At 39.2% G+C, this 22169-nt stretch overlaps 1 protein-coding gene and 1 non-coding gene across 2 annotated transcripts; both read right to left on the bottom strand.

Moving 5' to 3' along the window:
* Positions 1-141: 141 nt before the first annotated feature.
* On the bottom strand, positions 142-14527 carry MEIOC (meiosis specific with coiled-coil domain). Its single transcript, XM_029211704.1, has 9 exons — positions 14405-14527; positions 14081-14320; positions 13775-13909; positions 10375-10532; positions 8250-8354; positions 4233-6102; positions 3594-3728; positions 807-987; positions 142-371 (listed from the first exon to the last, which is right to left on the bottom strand). Exons 1-9 carry the CDS (start codon positions 14525-14527, stop codon positions 142-144), a joined length of 3177 nt encoding a protein of 1058 aa, XP_029067537.1.
* LOC114889839 lies at positions 7910-8039 on the bottom strand. The gene has a single exon (XR_003792140.1). It is a non-coding gene; the product is annotated as a small nucleolar RNA SNORA11 (small nucleolar RNA).
* Positions 14528-22169: the final 7642 nt, after the last annotated feature.

Here is a 22169-nt window from a genome sequence, read left to right as displayed (position 1 = left end):
CTTCATTAAGGTATTACCTTTAAATCTGAAAGAAAATTAATGTAATGAAATTTTCAAGTTTGACAAGTTCATTAACATTTTTTAGCATGTTTTGATACATTTACTTATCGGCTTTTTATTCTTCTTTCTGCTGGCATTTCCTTAATGTTTGTTTGCTTCACCTCTCTGGTTCATTGGATTGCTACTATTTAGGCTTTCATGGACTTTATCTTCACAGTTTACTATATCTTGTAAAGCCTTTTCCACATCTGTTTGGCCAGCTGTACTGGCTGTTTTTGGCAAGGTCATCTGCAGTGCACACCACAGGGTAGTGCGTGCTTTCCGAGTAGCCACACACATCTCTTTAATTGCTGAAGCAAGGGCAAAAACATCTGTAAAAGAAATATTTGGGGTCAGTTCATATCAGATGCCATTTAAGTACCCCTTAACTCATAAAACCCCGTGCTGTGCTACTAAATGATCAAACATTATTTTTATAAAAGAAGGATAGCTATTGACTGAGCTAACCAAAGTACTTGACTTAATATTTAAAAGTGTTGATACTTGTATTTATTTCTGACTTGTATAACCATGATTATGCTTTAGGTAGAACACAGACTTTAACAGAGTTATTATAACTAAATGGGTAATATTAGCAAAATAGATCAAAGTGCTTCTGGAGTAAATTATGTGGGCACCATTTAACAATTTATTCTTTAGATAAGTATAAATGTTAGAAATTCAACCTTTTAACTTTAGAGTCTGATTTTATTAACATTCAAATTATCTCAGTGCCTTATCAAAAGAATATGCATTAATGTTTGTACCTCTGTCATCTTGGCATCTAGGAACACCTTGCCTTTGCCGATTTGAAGCATTAACAATTTCGTCCTTTCTACGTGACTGTACAATGTGAATGGACTCCAAGTGTCTATCAAGAGCTGTAGAGATACTGGCATGAAGGGGAGAGCTTCGAAGCCGTTCCATTTTGCCCAGTAAAGTCACAACCTGAGGGAAACATTTTAAATTTTGATGAGGCATGTAACCACATTGCCCTGTCAGTAACTTAAAACAAATCTTCAATGAAGCAGAATAGAGATGAGAGCAGTAATAATCAATAAATAAGTGAATGCTTACTATGTCCTGACACCATGCTGGGGGAAACAAAGATGGAAAGTCAGTCTTTTGTACCTATTTGTGTATGTTAATTCTAAAAGGTTTAAGGGTAGTCAGTTATTGGGAATGAGCAACAATGAAAAAGTCAAACATTCAAATATTTCCATGTTATTAACAGTAAGTGCAAATATAAGATATGACATTCTTTTTGGCAAATAAGAGAATAGCCTGCAAATAGAGCATTATTAGGAGTTACTGTAATTAAAAGGGAAAAAAACTGAGCTAAAAAGGAGAAATCCTAGATTGATTAATCTTGACTTCAGCAGTTCCTTTCTGGGCCTCCAAAGTTCTCCTTTTGGAAATCAGAAATAATACTGGCTAGCGGTAGTTTTAAGGAATCCATAATCCAGAAAATACCAATTTAAACTTATGCTGAACTAATACAAAATAAATCCTATAACTGTCAAAACTGCTAAGGAAAATCAGGAAGTCTCAATCTTCTGGTTAATTAAGCTTAAAGAAGAGCACTGTATATCAGTAAGGGTAGTACGTTTCATAGTTGTATATGCCTAACTTGTTTCAAATTCTAAACTTGGAAGGTGTAAGGAAAGAGCAGTTTTTGAGTAAGTAGGATTTGGACATCAAATAAATACAATAATTGCATTTGGGAGCTAAATGATTTAAAATTCACATTAAGAACTTGGTGTTCAGTGATTGGAGAGAGTAGAAAAATACCTCTCAATTAATAAGCACCTGAATGATGCCTCTAACCTCACACTCCTATCAAGTTTCTTTGGAATAAGTCTATCCCAGTTTAAGCTCATGGAGAAAACACAAGTGTACAGGTATAAAATATTTTCTTCCCAACTGTACAACCAGCCAGATTCTTGAGGGGAAAATAAGACAACAAAAGAAAATACCATAGAAAAAACTCCAGTGAACTACAAATTATGTATTTTTAAAATAAGACAATCATTTTGAATAAATGATAAGTGTAAAGAAAGAAATTTACACAGGTGATTTTTAATAAACTTTTTTTTTTTTTTGTGGTATGCAGGCCTCTCACTGCTGTGGCCTCTCCCATTGCGGAGTACAGGCTCCGGAAGCGCAGGCTCAGCGGCCATGGCTCACGGGCCCATCCGCTCCGTGGCACATGGGATCTTCCCGGACCAGGGCACGAACCCTTGTCCCCTGCATCGGCAGGCGGACTCTCAACCACTGCGCCACCAGGGAAGCCCTTAATAAACTTTTAAAAGATTTTTTTCAGAATTCCACAAAACCAGCAAACTAGAAAGTGGTACAGATAAAAATATTTTTGCCCTTTGTGTATTACTGATCTAATGTTGCTAAATATAGATAAACAAAATTATTATAACAGCTATAAACATAACCTTCTAAATTAGGGTGAAGCCTAAGGCTGGAAAAAGTATATTTCTTAATATCCACAGTTAGCAATCCTTTGATTTATTGCCTAGAAATGTATTACTGAGAAAAAGAAAATTTAACTTGGAACAGTTTTAAGAAAAAAACAGAAGACCTAAGTTTTTATAACGTTTGGCTATAACCCATGTCAGTATCTGACTATACCACTGATAAATTCCATTGTACAAATTTACAAATTTGATTAAAAATTACAACTGAATGAGGCTGAAAGCTAGGTAAAATCAATCTTTTTCCATTGAAGTAGTTCATATCTGTATTTTAAAGACAGCATGGTACAAGTAAGAAACTAATGTTCAATAAAATAAGACTCTGTGGGCTTCCCTGGTGGCACAGTGGTTAAGAATCCGCCTGCCAATTCAGGGGACACAGGTTCAAGCCCTGGTCTGGGAAGATCCAACATGCCGCGGAGCAACTAAGCCCGTCTGCCACAACTACTGAGCCTGCACTCTAGAGTCCGTGGGCCACAACTACTGAAGCCCATGCTCCTAGAGCCTGTGCTCCACAACAAGAGAAGCCACTGCAATGGGAAGCCCATGCACTGCAACAAAGAGTAGCCCCCGCTGGCCACAACTGGAGAAAGCCCATGCATAGCAATGAAGACCCAACGCAGCCAAAAATAAAGTTAAGAGTACAGAGTTAAGAAAATCAAATATGGTAATTTCCTGTTAATTTACTATCTTGTATAATGCAAGCAGTTTGCTCATGAAGCTAGGAAACAAATGTTTGTGACTAAGAAATGGGACTTTCCCTGTAAAAGGCAAAATGATTTTTGCTTAAAAAAATTTTTCTTTCTGTTGAGGATTAGTTCCATTGCTAATTTGGGTTTCTTGAAGAGGAACCACTTAGACTATTAAACCTACTATTTCAATGACTGAGTGGGGCTATTTTCCCTTTCCAAAATAACTAATAGTTCTAGGTCCAAACATGGAAAAGAATACATTTCAGAGAGTTACACATAAATGTGATTTTAAAATCCTTCAGAATTCTAACTTGCTGAAGCATTTTAAAATTTTATCAGTTTAAAAAATCTGCTATTGGATATTTTCACAGCTTACTCTGGCTTGTTCTCGAAGTTCATCCACAATTAAGCGATCAACTCTAGATGGGTTGGAGGTTAGCCTTGGAATTGGAGTATTATTAGTACTCGATACCTTTTTCGCTGGATAATTTTTGGCAAGGGCCAATTCAGTCTGTAAAAAAATTATATAACTTTTAGATGCTAAATTTTCTAAATATGATTCAATCATGAATAATATTTCTCATAGGCCTAAGAAGTAAATTGAAAATTACTCCTTTAGATAAAAATTGTTTTGGTATCAAAAGGCAACAAATACAAACCACAGTACCACAGTACTTTTCTGTCACACTTAATGCATAAAATACCTAAACACTCCAATAGTTTAATACTTAGAAAATTCAAAGAAATAAACTTTTAACCCATTAAGGAAAAAGTCTACCTAATAGGCAAAATAAACTTTAAAATAACAAATTTTTTTAAACCCCAAGCATTTTTAGTCTCTAAATTACCTAATTAATTCTCTATAGTCATGAACTTAACAAATACTACACATTATAGAAGAATGCAACTTAAAAATAAGGCAAGTACTCTTTCTTAAGCTACACTAAGGTAAATAAAATGAAGATAGGCAAAGGGCATATACTAAGTTACACCTAAATGGATAGTTTTGTGTTACCGTTTTTCTCTCCTTTTCTAATGCTCTCCATTGTTCATAGCACTCTTCTAGACGAATATGAAGTTCACTGGCTGGTCCACTACGGGTTTTAATTGGTCTTTGAAATCCAAAAGTTGGCACAAAACCAGAAAAGGAATTATCACCATACATCATATCATTGAAATACGGGTTTAAATGGCTTAAGTCATCGTAAGAAAACAAATCATAGGAATCCAACAGTGGAACAACTGAATGGCCAAGTGGGTATGTGGATCTTAGGGGAAACCCATTTGAACCAAGTTGTTGAAAACTCTGATTATGCCTTAAATCTCCCATCATATAATTATTAGAAAAGCATGACACCTGTGTGCGATTCACACGGCTATTAATATTGTTCTCTCCACTTCCCTGTCTGTGGCTATTAAAATGACCCTGTGACTCCAGCAGATCTTGATATGTATTTTGAGATAAGCTATCTAAATGCTTTGGCCCTTCCTCAGGGTCATAATGGCCACTCTGGGGCATAGCTTGAAAATAATGTTTGTTTACATTTTCAATGATCCCATACTGCTGAGCTGAATAGTTATCATAAAATCCATTTGGCTGCTTTATTTTTTTATCGGTAACAGATTCAAAGAGATTTTCTTCTCCAGGCTTTGTCAGTCCTTTCATGTGACTGACAGATTGAATTCTTTCTGCACCATTATAACCAAAATCACAACTAGAAAATGCTGAAGGGTTTTCTTGGCAATACTTCTGAAATAAATTGCTATTTGCTGTTAAATTTGTAGATGATAGTTGCAGGAAATCTGAAGAATGGTTAGAACCTTTTGAAGCTGCACTTAAATGAGTATTTAATTTCATCAAGTTACCTTGACTTCGATAAGGAATAAGAGCGTTATTTTTTGTTTGGACATTCATCCAAGTTGGTCTGTTTAAGTTGATACTGCCTGAAGATGCTGCTGAGTTTGCTAGTAAATTCACTGACCTAAAATACTCAGAATTTGGGGGGTCAGGTTTAGTAAACTGTTGCTTTTCTGTGACATTGACAAAATCATTATTAGCTGGACAAGCTGTGTGAGGTTTTAGTCCACATTCTGATTTTAAGCCAAAATCAGCAGTAAATGCTTCCTTTGCAAACTGTTTTTCTGTCAGATGTGGTATAGTTTTTGGAAATGTGAAATTCTGCTGGTCAGGTATTGTCGCCTCCATTTTTTTTTGATTTGCTGGTTTAACCTGAAATAACTTTGTGTAGGTGTCTGCTTCTACAGTTGGTGTTTCAGGTGTGCCGCTGGCTAATTTTTTACTATCTTGGACACTAAAATTTGAACACTTATTCAGCTTAGCCTTATTAGGATAAGCATATTCTGGGTATCTACAATAATCTGCATTTTCATTGTATCTATTAAATTGGGAAAAAAACATCTCTGCCCTCTTTTGCTGTAATGGTGCTTCAAGACCTTTAGCACATATTTTTTCTCTTCCATAAGAGTAGGTATCAACTCCTGATTCTTTCATGATGTCAGACAGACCAATGTGGGGTGTAAAACAGTTTTTGATAGATAGATATTCTTGAAATGTCGTCTTAGCTGTATCATTTGTCTGAATACTGTAGCAGTTAGAATGATCACTTCGTGAGGGGTACATCCATTGTTCTTCAAGGTCTAAACCAGTAAATCCATGATAAAGTTCATCTATTTTTTGTTGTGGTATCAGATTACTATTATGCAGGTACTGCTTTTCCACTGCTGACACAGATTCACCAGTATAAAAAGCTTGCTGAGAGATGGCTGTATCTATTGGCCTTTTGGTTTCTGTTAAGAGGTCATGGTGATCTGCAAATCTGCTTGTGTTCACTGGCCAAACTGACTTTAAATTGGAGGAGCAGGTCCTAGAACAAGTAAATACATTTAATTACAATTTAGGTTTTAAAAGTATTTTCTTAGTGGAGAAGGTAGGAAAGGCTTTCAAAAACATTTATATTGCCCCACCTCACCAATCTCTAATCCTTTCCAACTTTGCCTTATAAGCTGCCATTACATCCAAATAACTATAACTTGAGATGTGCTATATGCTATATAAATATGCATTTTAATCTTAATATGTCTTCACTATACTTTCCCAAGAGACATATACTAAGGCCTGAGGCTGGTGACTACATGGTCTTACATGAATTGTTTTGTTTTTTAATTTATTTTTCTTTCTTTTTTATCTGTGTCGGGTCTTAGTTGCGGCACGTGGGATCTTTGTTGAGGCATGCAGGCTCTTTTATGTTGCGGCCCGCGGGCTTCTCTCTAGCTGTGGCGTGTGGGTTTTCTCTCTCTAGTTGTGGGGTGCACGGGCTCCAGAGCGCATGGGCTCTGTAGTTTGTGGCACGCGGGCTCTCTCATTGAGGCGCATAAGCTCAGCTGCCCGCAGCATGTGGGATCTTAGTTCCCCGACCAGGGATCGAACCTGTGTTCCCTGAATTGGAAGGCAGATTCTTTACCACTGGACCACCAGGGAAGTCCCCACATGAATTGTTTATATATAGTAAGTAGAAACCAAAATAAGTTTTTCTTTTAATTAAGTTATTATATAATACAAAAGTGTTGTTGACCTCAATTTTTTTTAAATAAAAAAGATGTGCTGGGATTTCCCTGGTGGTCCAGTGGCTAAGACTCCGTGCTCCCAATGCAGAGGGCCCAGGTTCAATCCCTGGTCAGAGAACTAGATCCCACATGCCGCAACTAAGAGTTCACAGGCCGCAACCAAAGATCCCGCATGCTGCAACTAAAGATCCCACGTGCCGCATAACATGGCTTCCACACCCAAATAAAACGATTAAAGCATACTTAAAAAATTTTTACCGTATGAATAAAATCCATACATACTTCTGCACAGCAGTAATGATAATTTTATTTTTGTAGGTATAAGTATAAAAGTCCTTGGAATGTATATTCTTTAAGCCAAATTTTAGCTCATGAACTCAAGGGAAATAGCTCTGAATTATGCAAGAATAATTATGCAAGTTTCCAAGTGAAAGTTCTTTTTTTTAAAAAAATTAGTCTTTTATTTGCCAGTATAACTACAGTAGCCTGCAAACTTTTTTAATCTAAACAGCACATTTTACGTCACAATCCAACAAACACACACATATATAATGTGTATACATATATAAAAGTGAAACAAAAGTTTTGCCAAAAACGTCTACCCCGAGTGTTAATTCTTTTTAAGACTTTTTTTTTAACCAAGGCTGAACTGCATTGACACATCATAATCACCAACATCCCTAGTTCATCTTAGGGTTCACTTTACGAAGTGAATAGTGTTTCATGTTCTATGGGTTTGGACAAAAGTATGATGACATAAAATCATTATAATGTCATACAAAGTATTTTCACCCCTCATAAAAACTTCTGTACTCTATGTATTCATCTCCCCTCTCCCCGCAAACTCCTGACAACCATTGATCTTTTTATTGTCTCCATTGTTTTGCCTTTTCCAGAATGGCATATAGTTGGAATCTATTTTTCTGCTTTTTTTGAAGAGAGGGGTTCAAAGCCTTTATGCCTTTAAGACCATTCATGGCCCACCCACACGTGGACCAGACAGGCTCCAGGTGGCAAACTCCCCCACTGCATGCTGTAGCTTTCCTTCCAGTACTGAGCCCTGTCCCACTGGTCCTGCCCAGCAGCCACATGGAGGTGCAGGGGGATACGTGTTGGGTATTTGTTCATAGGAAGGCCACAGGTTTTGTGCCCCTTGTCACAATGAACCCAGATTCCTGTTGGGTATGTTGTAAACAGACGAGCCATTTCTTCAGACCCCCTGCTCTAAGCACACCCCAACAAATGAAAGTTCTTAATAGCAAATTAAACTTTCAATTGTATGGCAAGCACCACAGCAAAATCAAGGCTTCTCGAAACAAATACCTGAATTAAGATGTCTACTGTCAGATGATCCTCTATTAACTAAAAATAAAAGTTAATAGGATAATCTAGTACCTGGGAATTTAAAGGTTTACTACACACTGTATAGCTTATATAATATACTAACCCCTCAGTGAAATATGGCTGTGATTTATCTTGCTCTTCCAAAATGTTAGACACAAGTCCATATAAGTCTGTTTCACTACCATAGTCATTTCTTTCTGTTTGACTCCTAAAGATAAATGAATATCACATGTAAATACTTTTGCTCATATTGAAATACAATATATTGATTTCTATTTCCAGACTTATTCCGCCATTATTTTTCGATAAAATATTTGGATTGACTCTATACCATCATTTCAAATAAAAAGGGAACAGGAACTCAGAATATTTTCCACTTTAGCGTAGTGTTTATGTTACATAAGTATTTCTCCTTCATTCCAAATCCTATGTCTAGTTCACAATGTATGCTTACCTCTTATTTCTCCAAAACACATGCTATTCGTTTTAGGTGATCAAGATACAAATCTCTGATCCATGATGTTGCAGACACGGTTGGTACCATGGCTGCTCCTGAAATCATGTTTAGTCCTAGTATACATCATTACATCAACAACACTTGCTCAGTTTTTCCATTTGTGATTTGAAAACCATGTGAACCTGTTGCTCTATTTTGTGACTCTTCATACTAAACGTTGGATTAAAAAGTGAAATGTGATATGGTCATCCTAGATATCACAGCAACATTGCAGTTGTCCCTTAAATGTAAAAGATTTGGAGGCTACCCCTAAATCTTTGCCGAAGAAGTGACTGGTACTCCATGTACCCGAAATCCTACCTAGTGACTAAAACTATCTAAATAATACAAAATGTAAAAGCCACAAGGAGATGGAAAATTGGTGCCTTTTTACCGCTTATGGATTTGGGGTAATTTGTTCCTAGAAGTAATATGTTGTTTTAAATTGTAATTTCTTGTTTTTTCATATTTTATGTCTATCATTTCATAGTGTTAGGACATTTTAGAAATAAATAAAAATACCTTATATTTGCATAACATTCAAAATTTCATTGATCTTCATAACACAGGAAGGGAAGATATTAGTAATCGTTAAGCTGTTGAATAAATGATCATGTGTGATATTAAGAAACTTGAATTTCGCAAGGGCATGTGATTTGCCATGCCTTACTATACACTTGCTGAATAAATGGTCTGCCTACAAGTCTAATGCTTTTTCCACTACATCTTGTTATTTCAAAAAGATTCAATATAAAGTTTTTTTGTTTAATAATGTTAGTATATATCTAGAAAAATATTCTATGTAATATATACCAAACTGTTAATAGTTGTTACTGGGAGGTGGAGAGGCAAGGTTATGGTAAAATTCTGCTTGCCTTTATATATTTCTGTAAAGTGTGAAGTTTTTCAATGAACATGTATCAACTTAAAAAATATTTTTGTTTTTTGTGGAATTATATGTTATATAGTCCTTCTAATAAAATCACTATTTTAGAGAACTTACCAAATTAAAATTTTTTTAACAATTATTTAATTAATTAGTAGATTTAAAAAATAATTATGTCCTGGTTAAACTAAAGATGCATCGGCCTCTATTAACTGCTCCCTTATTATAATTAACATAAAGGTAGTGTCACTCCCTTAAGCTTCTCTTGGCAGTAAGCTCCCATAATATTCTATACTACTTCTTTTAAACCTCACTATACTTGCAGTGCCTGACAAGTTGTCGTCATCATCATCATCATTACTGTAAGATCTATAAAGGCAGGGATAATTTTTGCCGTGTTAATTCTAATATCCCCAGTAGGAGAGAATCTGACATAGAGTAGGCCCTTATTATTACCGGAATTGAACAGAAAAATAATTAAAGTATCTTATGTTTGATAAAATCCTGTTTGTTGTATACTTGTGAAGGAAAAATTACCGAAAATTTAGAATTGGATTAAAAAAATAGATTGAAAAACTGTAACTCATTTATATAAGTTATCTTTAGAAAGAGGAACTTAAGATTTACTCAGGGTTGCCTCTCATGAATGAAAAAAAAGTAATAAGAAAAAATTATACACACGTAACTATCCCGTTTAAGATTTCCTAAAAGTTTGATAAACAAAATTATAATGCCATAACATAAAAATGCTGATATAGGGAACAAAGAGCTAATACAACTAGGTTCCCATGTAATCAAACTTAAAAACACTTCATTTAGCCTGAGAAATCTAATTTATTAATTTACCTGTTCTTTACACTGATCTGAGAATTAGAGGGCTGTTTAATATCATCTCCATACATAGACGATGGTGCATAGAAAAGTGAAGAATCTATAGAACTTGCATATTCTGTTGATGAAGAAAGTGGAGCATAGGTCTGCCTTAGGTCAACACTGTCTTCACTCTGAAATTTTAAAGACATGTTTGTATACCAGACACAATCAAAACTGCATTTATTACAGAATATTAGCCAAATAATAGGAAATTTGAGGAGTTGGGAGACAAATCTAGACTTAGCCACTTAAGCTTACTTTACAGTAGGGGTTGGTGATTTTTTTCTGTAAAGGGCCAGATAATTAATATTCTAGCGTTTGCTGTGTTAAGGTCTCTATTGAAACTCCTCAACTCTGCTGTCCTAGCACCAAAGCAACTATAGACAGTATGTAAACAAGTGGGCGTTGTTATTCCAAGAAAATTTTGGTCCCGTTCAGTACCTGTTGCTTATCACTGGTATAAAACACTTACAGTTATTGCAGTTTTAATTTTTTGAACAGATGAGCATTATGTGGACTATAGCAGTATTATTTTTAATAAATCATTTAGAAAACTCAGTCTTACTGCCCCCAATCTGTGAAAAAAAAAGTGAATGTACATTTACATAGAATTTTCAAAGAAATTCCACAAACATTATTGTATCCAGTCAATCTTATGACATGGATATTCTCTATATTTTAAAAATGAGGAAATGGAGGCTAAAAGTTACTGAGCTAAGAGGTGACAAAACTAAAACCCAATCTCAAGGCCTTCTTACTCCTACATTAGGGCCTTTTAAAACAATATCTTTAATTTTCAGCCTAGTTTCTATTTCCAAGAGAGAGTGTAAAAATGAGATGAGACACGTTATATCTTAAGAAATTTTAAAGATATTACAATTAGAAGAAAAAACAAGCTCATTTTCTTTTTTCTTAACACTTCTATAATGAATTTTGAGTAAATAAGATAAAAAGTTTGAGTTTTAAGATTTTAATGAATTATTAAAAGTCCTGCCTCCTTCCCAAAGGGATTGAGGTACAGTGAAAATACTGCCCCCTCAAATTTTAAATACTTAAAATAGTCTGAAAGTATAGATTCACAATTTTTTTTTTTTTTTTTTTGCGGTACGCGGGCCTCTCACTGTTGTGGCCTCTCCCGTTGGCTCCGGACGCGCAGGCTCAGCGGCCACGGCTCACGGGCCCAGCCGCCCCGCGGCATGTGGGATCTTCCCGGACCGGGACACGAGCCCGCGTCCCCTGCATCGGCAGGTGGACTCTCAACCACTGCACCACCAAGGAAGCCCAGATTCACAATTTTTAACTCTCCAAATAAGGAGCTAGTAAAACGTGAGATGTAATAACTATAAATATCCAGGCATAAACACAGTAGAAATAGTATTTTCTTATAAATATAGAAGGTATATAATCCTGGTTAAAAATATTTTCTAATTGCTTTCATTCTCTTAATCGAAATTTATGTAAAAAGAGATAAAACATGTTTAGATCAAAACATTCCTAAACTTTTGTTCTTCATAGACATGATAATTGAAAAACAACACTTTTAAACATTCACTGAGTTTATACCAATAATATATGAAAATTAATACCTTCTAATCACTCACCTTCAAGAATCTCAAATATTTTACAGCCATTTGTTTAAATTCCAGTTATGATTACTATTTGAAACCTACACATTATAATTTTCTCATTTATAGCTTATATTTTGTTGACTATTCTGAAGCTGGAGAGACTGAGGCACAGAAGGGATTTTGCTAAGAGTGCCACTAAAAACTGCCTTTCCAAAATTTCTGTTTGTTAGCAGTAACTTTTATAAAGTATTTTATTGTTAGAACCTTTCATAATTTTATTCCTTTAGTTCTGCAGTTTTTATCACAGACCCCCTTAACTCTCTTTTAGGTTTGAAGTATCCAAAGTGACATAAATAATTGTTCATTTTTTGAAAGAGTTGCTTAAACAAAATAAGCATTTTCACACTATATAATATCAAATGAAGTAAACAGTATTTGAAACTAAATGTATTTTGGGAGTATTATTTCAAGTATATTTTATATTTTAAAGTAAGATTTGAGTATTAGAAAAAATCCTTTTAAAAGATTGATTTAACTGTAATATGCCAGGATAAAACAAGCAACTAAAGTAATGTGGTAGATTCAAACAATTATACTTTAAATATCTGGATCCTTCTCAGTCAAAATATTTCTGGGAATTAAATATGCAAATGCTTAGGGTTGGCATATTAATTAGTCTGGATAACTGCAAAATGTATCACTTTATCCTTGCTATGCTTAATCAACTGAAATTAAATCCAAGTAAATTTTAGTAGTCATGTAAACATTACAGAGAGCAGTGGAATGCTGGTCTTGGCAGTGAAAAAGAGCTGGGTTCCACTTGGGCTTTGTCACTTAGGGCACAAGTCAAATGCTCTGAGCCTCAGTTTCTCTATCTGTACAGTGGGTATAATACTATACAATGTTGTAGTGTGAATTAAATAAAATTATTTATTTCAGAATATTGTTATAATTCAAAGTATAACAATATCAACAGTGATGTCCTGGTTAAATAATTTCAAATGAAAATGGCTTACATTAACCTAAGCTTAATTTAACACGATTAACAACAAAACTAAATGTTTTACGTGAGGTAAAAGGCAGCATGTCATCAAAGACATTGTTAGAGCCAGAGAATAAAAGAGTAAAGAAAAATTTAAATTATAAAACGTATGTTTGCACCGACTTACAATAAACGCCGGAAGGAAGAAATATTTTATGGTCTTAGTAAATACAGATTTTTCTTACATTTCTGGCATCACGTCATGCTGAGGACAAGACAAAAATAAGAATCAACGAAAAATCTTATTCCTTAACTTTTTTTTGAAACCAGTGTGTATTCTGCAGACTCTGTATTTAAAATGCTGTTACCGGGGACTTCCCTGGTGGCGCAGTGGTTAAGAATCCACCTGCCAACGCAGGGGACACCGGTTCGAGCCCTCCTTCCGCGAAGATCCCACATGCCGCGGGGCAACTAAGCCCGTGCACCACAACTACTGAGCCTGTGTGCCACAACTACTGAAGCCCGCAGGTCTAGAGCCCGTGCTCGGCAACGAAAGAAGCCACTGCAACGAGAAGCCCCCGCACCGCAACGAAGAATAGACCCCACTGCTGCAAGAGAAAGCCCGCGCATAGCAACGAAGATCCAACGCAGCCAAAAATAAATAAATAAATTTATTAAAAAAAATATATTGTTACCGGGTGTCTGGTCCTAAACATGGAGCAATTTAAACACCTATGTGAATGGCCTGGGGGTGGGGGTGGGGGTGGTGCTGGATCTGATGGAGAAAAAAATCCTCTAACAAAGGCAGAGCCGAGTAACTGACCTGCGACTTGTAGCAATCATAGAAGGAAGGGGAGCCAGTCAACATCACGCTGTTGAAGACATCTGTTAGCCGACTGCTGGCGTCGACACTGAGGTTCCAGCAGCGATTCGCACCCCCACGTAACGCGACTTTCCGCTGCACGAAACGGGGATAGGAAACGGGAGAGAGACATCACGCAGGTTAGAGCCAGGACCGAAACGGCCGGACGACGGCTCCACGTCGGCTGTGCGCCCAGCTCCACCCGGAATCAGTTCCCAGGACACTCATTTGGGGGCCCCGGCTTCCCTCTCCACCTTCCGGCCCGACCCCGAGGCGCGGCCCTCGCCCACCCGACGGGCCCTCGCCGCCGGCCTCCGCCTCAGCGCCGCCGCGGCCCAACGTGGAGGAGGTAGCGGCAGCCCGGGCGTCGCGGGCCGTCACCTCCCGCCCCAGCCCGGCCGCCCGTCCTGTCAGCCCGCACCGCGCCCCCAGGCCCCGGCCTGACCGACCGCTGCGCCCCCCGCTCACCCCCACGGCGCGGCCCGGGCGCCCCGTCGGGGCTCCTAGCTGGTGACCCGGCCTCTCCCGCCCGGCCTGGCCGCCTCAGAGACCCGCGTCCAGGGACGCGCCCGCTCCTCAGTCTCTCCTCACCGTCGCCGTCCTCCAAGGCCGGCCAACACCCGGACCCGGACCGTCCCCGCAGGTTACCTCAGGTCCCTCCCTCAGGCCTGGGGGGTAAGAGGGCGGACGGGCGTCTCCGCCGCTCACCTCCATGGTGCCCCCCAGCCCCTCCTGGACTAGGCACAGCTCCTCGGGTACGGGGGTGAGGGGGCGTCGAGGCCCGGCTTCCTCAGCCCGCACCCCGCCGCCGCCGCCCACAGCTCTGCCTGGAGCCGGTCTGTGGGTGCGGAGACCAGAGCAGGGAGGGAGGGGCGGGGTGGAGGGGAAAGGCCGTTACATTGCACCGGCTCGCTACCAGCACGCGACCTGGCACCTGCCCGCCTCGCCCCGCCCCCTATGGTAGGGCCGCCCCCCCCTCTTCGCACCCCTCATTGGCCCGCTGCCCGGCCAATGGGCGGCTGCCTCCGGGGCCTGTTACCACTCTCCTACCCAGAGACAAGGCCAAGAACCGGCAGTTAGGCGACCTCTCTCTCCCGGAGCTTCTGCGACTTTCCCGCTCAAAGTAAACGTGTTCGGGATTGGCCCGGCCCGTCAAGCACCCACCTGATGATTGGCTAATAGGGCAGCCTAGGGGGCGGAGCGTGGAAGGAAGAGAAGGAGCGCGGGCGTACCCGGTGGGAGAAGTGACGCAAGTGGTCGGAAGATTTGAGAAATCGCTCAGCAACCAACCGATAATCCTAAACCTATCGGCTGCTCACCTTGGGCCAACATTTCTTTTTTGTCCCTGGTCCCGACCCTAACTCCCAGAATCCTTTGGAACCACCCGGAGAGTGATAGACTTGGGCCCGCTTAACGGAGTGTGAGGAAACAGTTATGGAGTTGGGTGTTGTTGGGAGAGCCCCTTCCGAGGGGGAAGAGAGCTTTTCTCTATCCTAGGCCCCACACTTCGGTGGGGGTGAAGGCATCTTGGTGCTAATGGAACTCCTGAACAAAGTTTACTCTGACCTGTACCAGACAGGCCGTTCACATCGGCGGTCCCATTTGGGGATGTGATATCTCAAGGTTTTGCCCCCAGACAATGCTAAACAATTTTGTGTGCGTTGAAATACTGAAGACGATCAAAGTAAACACAGTAGCCACCTTTAGGGCACTATGTTTAAAATAAAAATTTGAGAAGCGCTCAATTAAGTGGAAGATGTTCTTTTTAACTCCGGCAGAAGTGGAAATAGGATAGGGGGACACGTTTTATTGGCTCGTATTATTCTGAGAGTTATTTCGGATTCTCTTCTCAGCTTTGAGTTAAGAAAGCTGTTTAGGTGACGTGGCTGTACCAATTACATTTCTTTCCCTACCTCACCCTTAAAGTTGCTGACGTGGAGCATATTCCACCCTGCCATTCACAGAGCGTACTGTCTTTTCTCTCTCTCCCATAACACCCAGAATGATTTTGAAAAGCTGTGAATCCTCTTATGTATCTTTTTTATTGTAGTAAGATATACATAAGATTTAGCATTTTAACCACCTTCGAGTGTAAAATTCAGTGGCATTAAGTACACTCACAATGTTGTACAACCATCATCACTATCCATTTCCAGAAATTTTTCATTATCCCAAACAGAAACTTTGTACCCAATAAAAAAATAACTCATATCTCCCCTTCCCTCCACTCTCTGGGGAACTTTATTCTACTTTCCATCATTATGAACTTGCCTATTCTAGGTACCTCATGTAAGTGGAATCATACAATATTTGTCCTTTTGTGACTGTCTTATTAACATAATGTCAAGGTTCATCCATGCTGTTGTACGTGTCAGAACTTCACTCCATTTTCTGGCTGAATAGTATTCCATTTTATGTGTATACCACATTTTGTCCATTCATCAGCTGATAGACACTTGGATTGTTTTCACCTTTTCATTGTTATGAATAATGCTGTTATGAACATTAGTGTACAAATATCTATTTGATTCCCTTTTTCAATTCTTTTGGATATACATATACCTAAGAGTGGAATTGTTGGGTCATATGGTAATTCTGTTTAACATTTTCCACACAAAACTTTCCCACAGCAGCTGCACCATTTTACATTTCCACAACAATGCACCAGGATCCCAATTTATCCATATTCTCACCAACACTTGTTATTTTCCTTTTTTTAAAAAAAAAATAGCCATTCTAGAGGGTGTAACGTATCTTATTGTGGTTTTGATTTGCATTTCCCTTATGACTAATGATGTTAAGCATCTTTTCACGTGCTTCTTGACCATTTGTGTACATTCTTTGGAAAAATATCTATTTAAGTCCTTTGCTCTTTTTTTTTTTTTTGCGGTACGCGGGCCTCTCACTGTTGTGGCCTCTCCCATTGCAGAGCACAGGCTCCGGACGCGCAGGCTCAGCAGCCATGGCTCACGGGCCCAGCCGCTCCGCGGCATGTGGGATCTTCCCGGACCGGGGCACGAACCCGTGTCCCCTGCACCGGCAGGCGGACTCTCAACCACTGCGCCACCAGGGAAGCCCCTTTGCTCATTTTTGAGGTTGTACTGTCTTGTTTAGTATTGATATGGTTTGTTTTGAAAATGAATGTTACAGGAAAATGTAACACTCCATTGAACTCAAGTGAATACATTAGTAAAGGGAACATTTTGGTTACGGAGCAGAACAAGTATTCAGTGTGTAGTTAGTTCTTTCTTTCAGCTCTTGTATTTGTTTTTTGGAAGATCTCATTCTGAATGGGTATGTTGAGAGGTAGATGGGATTGGTTTCACAATATTACCTAAAGATATATACAAACCTCAGACTAAAATGAGAAGGGGTTACAAATACTCAAATAATTGTTTTATGTGTTCTCTGCCTTCATCTGAATTTAAAGTTTTGGGGGAAATGGTGACCTGTCTCCATTTATTGAATATTCCTATATGGGAGCAACCAGGGAAGATCTTTACATAAGATGACCACATTTCAGTAACTTTGATCCAGCTCAGAATTATGGTGCCCTCAAGTAATAAATTCATTTTTTTCTTGCTATTTTTGGGATAAGTAAGTGAATCTGAATTTATGATTTTTTTAAAAGATATTTAAGAACACTCTTTAAGAACAATTTAACTGTATTCCATCCTGAAAACTTATTGCAGAATGCAGACTTTCTCCTCCAAAATATATTTAAAGGTTAATTTCTTCTCCTTCTTCTTCTTCTTGCAACCCTGGAAGACAATGTACAATGTGGTACTCTTCAGTTACATTAGCGAAGCCCTTTTTATACTTTTACAAATATTTAAACCTTCTGTTTTGTAACAAAAATAAATTGTTGGTTTCATTTTTAAAAAAATCAGCCTGCCCTGTAGAAATGTTTTGAGTAATAAATAGTATTTCATTATTCTCCTGAGAAAAACTTTCAGTTCAAATCAAGCACTTATTTTCACAATATTTATTTATTTTTGGCTGCATCAGGTCTTAGTTGTGCTGGTGCAGGATCTTTCCTTGGGGCGCGTGGGCTTAGTTACCCCACGGCATGTGGGATCTTAGTTCCCCACTCAAACCGTCATCCCCTGCATTGGAAGGCAGATTCTTAACCACTGGACCACCAGGGAAGTCCCCAAGTGCTTTTTTTTTTTTTTTTTGCGGTACGCGGGCCTCTCAGGGCCTCTCACTGTTGTGGCCTCTCCCGTTGCGGAGCACAGGCTCCGGACGCGCAGGCTCAGCGGCCATGGCTCACGGGCCCAGCCGCTCTGCGGCATGTGGGATCCTCCCGGACCGGGGCACGAACCCGTGTCCCCTGCATCGGCAGGCGGACTCTCAACCACTGCGCCACCAGGGAAGCCCCCAAGTGCTTATTTTTGAAAATTCAAGGTGTAATATTAGTGGCACAACCTCAATGCCAAAGAGAGAACTCTGAATTAATCCTCCATAGAAAGCCGTCATATAATTTCAAGTCAGTATATAATTAAATCGTGCAGAGTTGTTATATATGCTCACATCTGTATTAAATGAATTTTCCAGCTTCTCAATGGACTCTTGGTCCAACGATTCAAATGGGCTGCAAACCTGCTGTGATTTCAACCATGCAATTCTTCACAGGCTTCTCTGATTTGAGGGACTAAACTCCTTAAATTATACCTTTTGAAATTAACTGGGCTGCCAGATACTATTTCTCAACCTCTAATAGCTTGTTTGGAGGCTTACAAAATGCTGTTTATTAGAGCTATTTAAAACTGCATTTCCGGGCTTCCCTGGTGGCGCAGTGGTTGGGCGTCCGCCTGTCGATGCAGGTACGTCGGTTCGTACCCCGGTCCGCGAGGAACTCCCTATGTCGCGGAGCGGCTGGGCCCGTGAGCCATGGCCGCTGAGCCTACGCGTCCGGAGCCTGTGCTCCGCAGCGGGAGAGGCTGCAGCGGTGAGAGGCCTGCGTACCGCAAAAAAAAAAACTACGTTTCCTTTTTCGTATACTCATATTAGTGTTTTTCTGGATCTCTAGCATTAGTTTTAGAGCTTCTTCCTTGGTAGGTAGTAAGCTTGTTTCTGCTTTTCCCCTTCTGGTTAGATGGGGTTCTAGGTCATTCTCTCTTAATCTGTGCTCCAGGAAACTTGTAGGTTTCTACTTAGTTTGAGATGAGACCCTGAAAAATTCATGCATTTACCTTTGCTGAGCAAATGTTTCTACTAGGAGTGGGGGGAGGTACTTGAGTTGATATTTATCAAAGATAACATTAATGTGCATTTCATATGGCAAATACTTCTCTTATCCCTTCAAAGGTCAGAATTAATGTTCTCTTTCATCTTTTAATATTCTGATCTTTTTCTAAGTATCACATTTATTTCTTGGATGGATTCTAATGGGGCTATATTTGATATTTAAGCTATGAATTAGGCATGGAACTAGGGTTTTCATTGTAAATTGAAATGTTCTGAATACCTCTGTTACATGGCTCTCCAAAACTGAGTTGCTATTTCTCAGTGTTTGATTGGAACCGGAGGTTAGAAAAGATTCATAAACGAGTGCCATCAGAAAAAGACATTTTTAAAAAGATGTCTTTATAAATTTCCTTTAGGCCTTTAATATTCTCTTGAATTTGAGGGATCCCCTGGCTATCGAATGAAAGGTCTTTTGACACCAAGGGACTGGAAAACAACTTCTTCTTTTTTTTTTGATTAATATCCAGAGTTTTAATTTAGACCACAGAGTTTGAGAACTTACTAGAGGTCCTTTTTTAAAGTTCCATTAAAGCTTTGTGTTGTGATATACTGCTGCAAGCAAGCTTCCTTCTAAAAGGTAAAAAATTAAAGGACATTCCTCAAAAGATGTGGTTTTCAAATTGAATGATTTTGTATCCTTAAGGTGGGAAGTAGATTCTGGATTTATAGAATCTTCCTGAAAACACACAGCCCACCTCCGTTTTGCAATCTTTCAGCAGCCGAATTTCTATATTAGAGCCTAGAAATAGTTGTGCCATTGCAAAAGCTTTAAAAACCTGCTCAGATTCTGAGCTGACTCCTAATTAGGCAGAGTTCTCCAGCTTTCCCTTTCCGAGGACACCTACAAAATTAAATACTAAGAAGCATGACTGCTGGATTGCATAGTAAAAGTATGTTTAGTTTTGTAAGAAACTGTCGAACTGTCTTCCAAAATGGCTGCACCATTTTTCATTCCCACCAGCAATGAATGTAAGTTCCTGTTGCTCCACATCCTTGCCAGCATTTGGTGATGTCAGTGTTTTGAATTCTGTCCATTTTAGTGTGTAGTGGTACCTCATTGTTGTTTAATGTTCATTTTTTACCTCTTGCTTTTACATATACCTGGCTCCTAATGCTTCTCTACTATCTCCTGTTGCTCAGCTTCTAGACAATTTGTTCTCGAAGTGTGGTCCCCAGACCAACAACATCAACACCACCTAGCAACTTGTTAGAAATTCAAGTTTTGGGGCCTTCCCCAAATCTACTAAATGAGAAGCTCTGGGGATGGGGCCCAGAAATCTGTATTTTAACAGATCTCCAGGTGATTCTGATGCAAGCTAAAGTTTGAAAACACTGTTCAAGGCATGCACTGTCCAACATGGTATCCTCCAGCCATATGTAGCTATTGAGCTCTTAGAATATGGCTAGAATGAATAGAGACGTGCTATAGGTGTAGAATACACCCCAGATTTTAGAAACTTAGTATGAAAAAAGGGGAAGTAAAATATCTCATTGGTAATGTTTATACTGATAACATTGAAATGACAACATTTTGGATATATTGGGTTAAATAAAATATATTATTAAAATTAATTTCACCTGTTTCTGTCTAGTTTTGACATGGGGTTACTAGGAAATTTTAGGTTACATACATGGCTCTCATACATCTATCGGACCACATTAGATGAGTCTGCAACTATAGCCTGTGGGCCAAATCTGTTGTCTATTTTTGTATGGCACATGAGCTAAGAATGGTTTTAAATTTTTAAATGGTTGGAAATAAATTTTACAAAAAAATGGTATGAAAATTATATGAAATTCAAGTTTCGCTGCCCATAAATAAAGTTTTATTGGAACATGGGCACACTCATTTATTTACGTATTGTCTACGGTTGCCTTTGCTCTACAGTGGCAGAAGAGTAGCTGTGCCTAGGACTCTATGGCCTGCAAGTCTAAAATATTTACTACCTGATCCTTTACAGAAAAAATTTGCTGGCTCCTAGTCTAGACTGTCAGCTTCCACTTACTCCCTGGGAGAGGGCCCTGCTTTTAACTTGACCTTGTTCTTTGTTCCCAACATTTGCTAAGCTTTTAGGCCCAACTCCTTGACCATTATGCCCAAATCTCAGTAGTATTTTGGGGTTACAAGATTTGACCTCTGCATTATTTAGGCCACAAAGAGGCAGGCCAAAAATGTTATTGCCTTCTAGAGCGGCACAAAGAATTCATGGAACCAGCAAAAAGAACAGGGAGATGTTCAATAGCTTGTTTCTCCAAAGGTGGGTCCTTCTTTCTCAGAAAACAAGAGAACCCAGGATTGACATTTCCATCAGACTGAGATGTGAGCCTGTGATATAGGGCTGGCCCGCTTCTTTCATAACTCAGCAGCACCTCTTGAATTAAAACTCTCTCTCTCTTTATGAAGTTTATGGCTACTCTCAGCCAGTTTACTTGGCTTCCATGACACGTTGTCCTGCCAGATATATTGTGGAAATTGCTATGATGGCTTTTCCACTCCAATAAAGCAGATGTCTGGATCCCTTTGTGTGCCTCTTGATCCTTATTCCCTACTGCCCACACCAATATGCAAGCAAAGCCTTGTTGGCTCAATGAATCTTTATGGTCTCATTTTATAGTCTCCCCAAAGAAAACTATGGCTGTGGTTTCCAGAATGTTAATTGATAACAGTCCTTGGCAACCATGTTCTTTCTGACTTTCCTTCCTTAACCTGCTCCTTCCACCCATAATAATAACATCATTCCTTAGTAGATTGGCACCAGTCAGGAGTTTCTCTCTCCTCTCTCTCTCTCTGTCTCTCTCACACACACACACACACACACACACACACACGCACCTTCATTCCTTTTTTCCTTGCTCTATGGATTACACCTAGGGCTGTTTAACTTTCTAATATGAGATAGTTTGTAAGCAAACTCCCTGAACAGTGTTATGAAGTGAGTATCAATGACTAAAGGGGCCTCACTGAGAGATGCTGCCCCTCATTTCAACCACACTTCATTGTCAAAGTTAAGAAGAGGTCTTGCATCTCTGTTCATTTAAGAGCTCTCACTCTACATCTACCAAACATATGGATACCAAGGGGGGAAGGGGGGTGAGTTGGGAGATC

Source organism: Monodon monoceros, unplaced genomic scaffold, assembly GCF_005190385.1.
Source record: "Monodon monoceros isolate NGI ecotype Baffin Bay Population unplaced genomic scaffold, NGI_Narwhal_1 Super_Scaffold_9, whole genome shotgun sequence".
Taxonomy (NCBI): Eukaryota; Metazoa; Chordata; class Mammalia; order Artiodactyla; family Monodontidae; genus Monodon; species Monodon monoceros.
Note: the sequence above shows the minus strand (reverse complement) of the source record. Positions and strands in the feature narration are given on the sequence as shown.

Coding starts and splice junctions, on each gene's coding strand:
- MEIOC (XM_029211704.1), bottom strand. CDS start 14,527: ATGGAGGTGAGCGGCGGAGACGCCCGTCCGCCCTCTTACCCCCCAGGC. Junction 14,321..14,404: donor GGCCTTGGAGGACGGCGACG/GTGAGGAGAGAC, acceptor CCGGGTCACCAG/CTAGGAGCCCCGACGGGGCG. Junction 372..806: donor TAGATGCCAAGATGACAGAG/GTACAAACATTA, acceptor TTTCTTTTACAG/ATGTTTTTGCCCTTGCTTCA.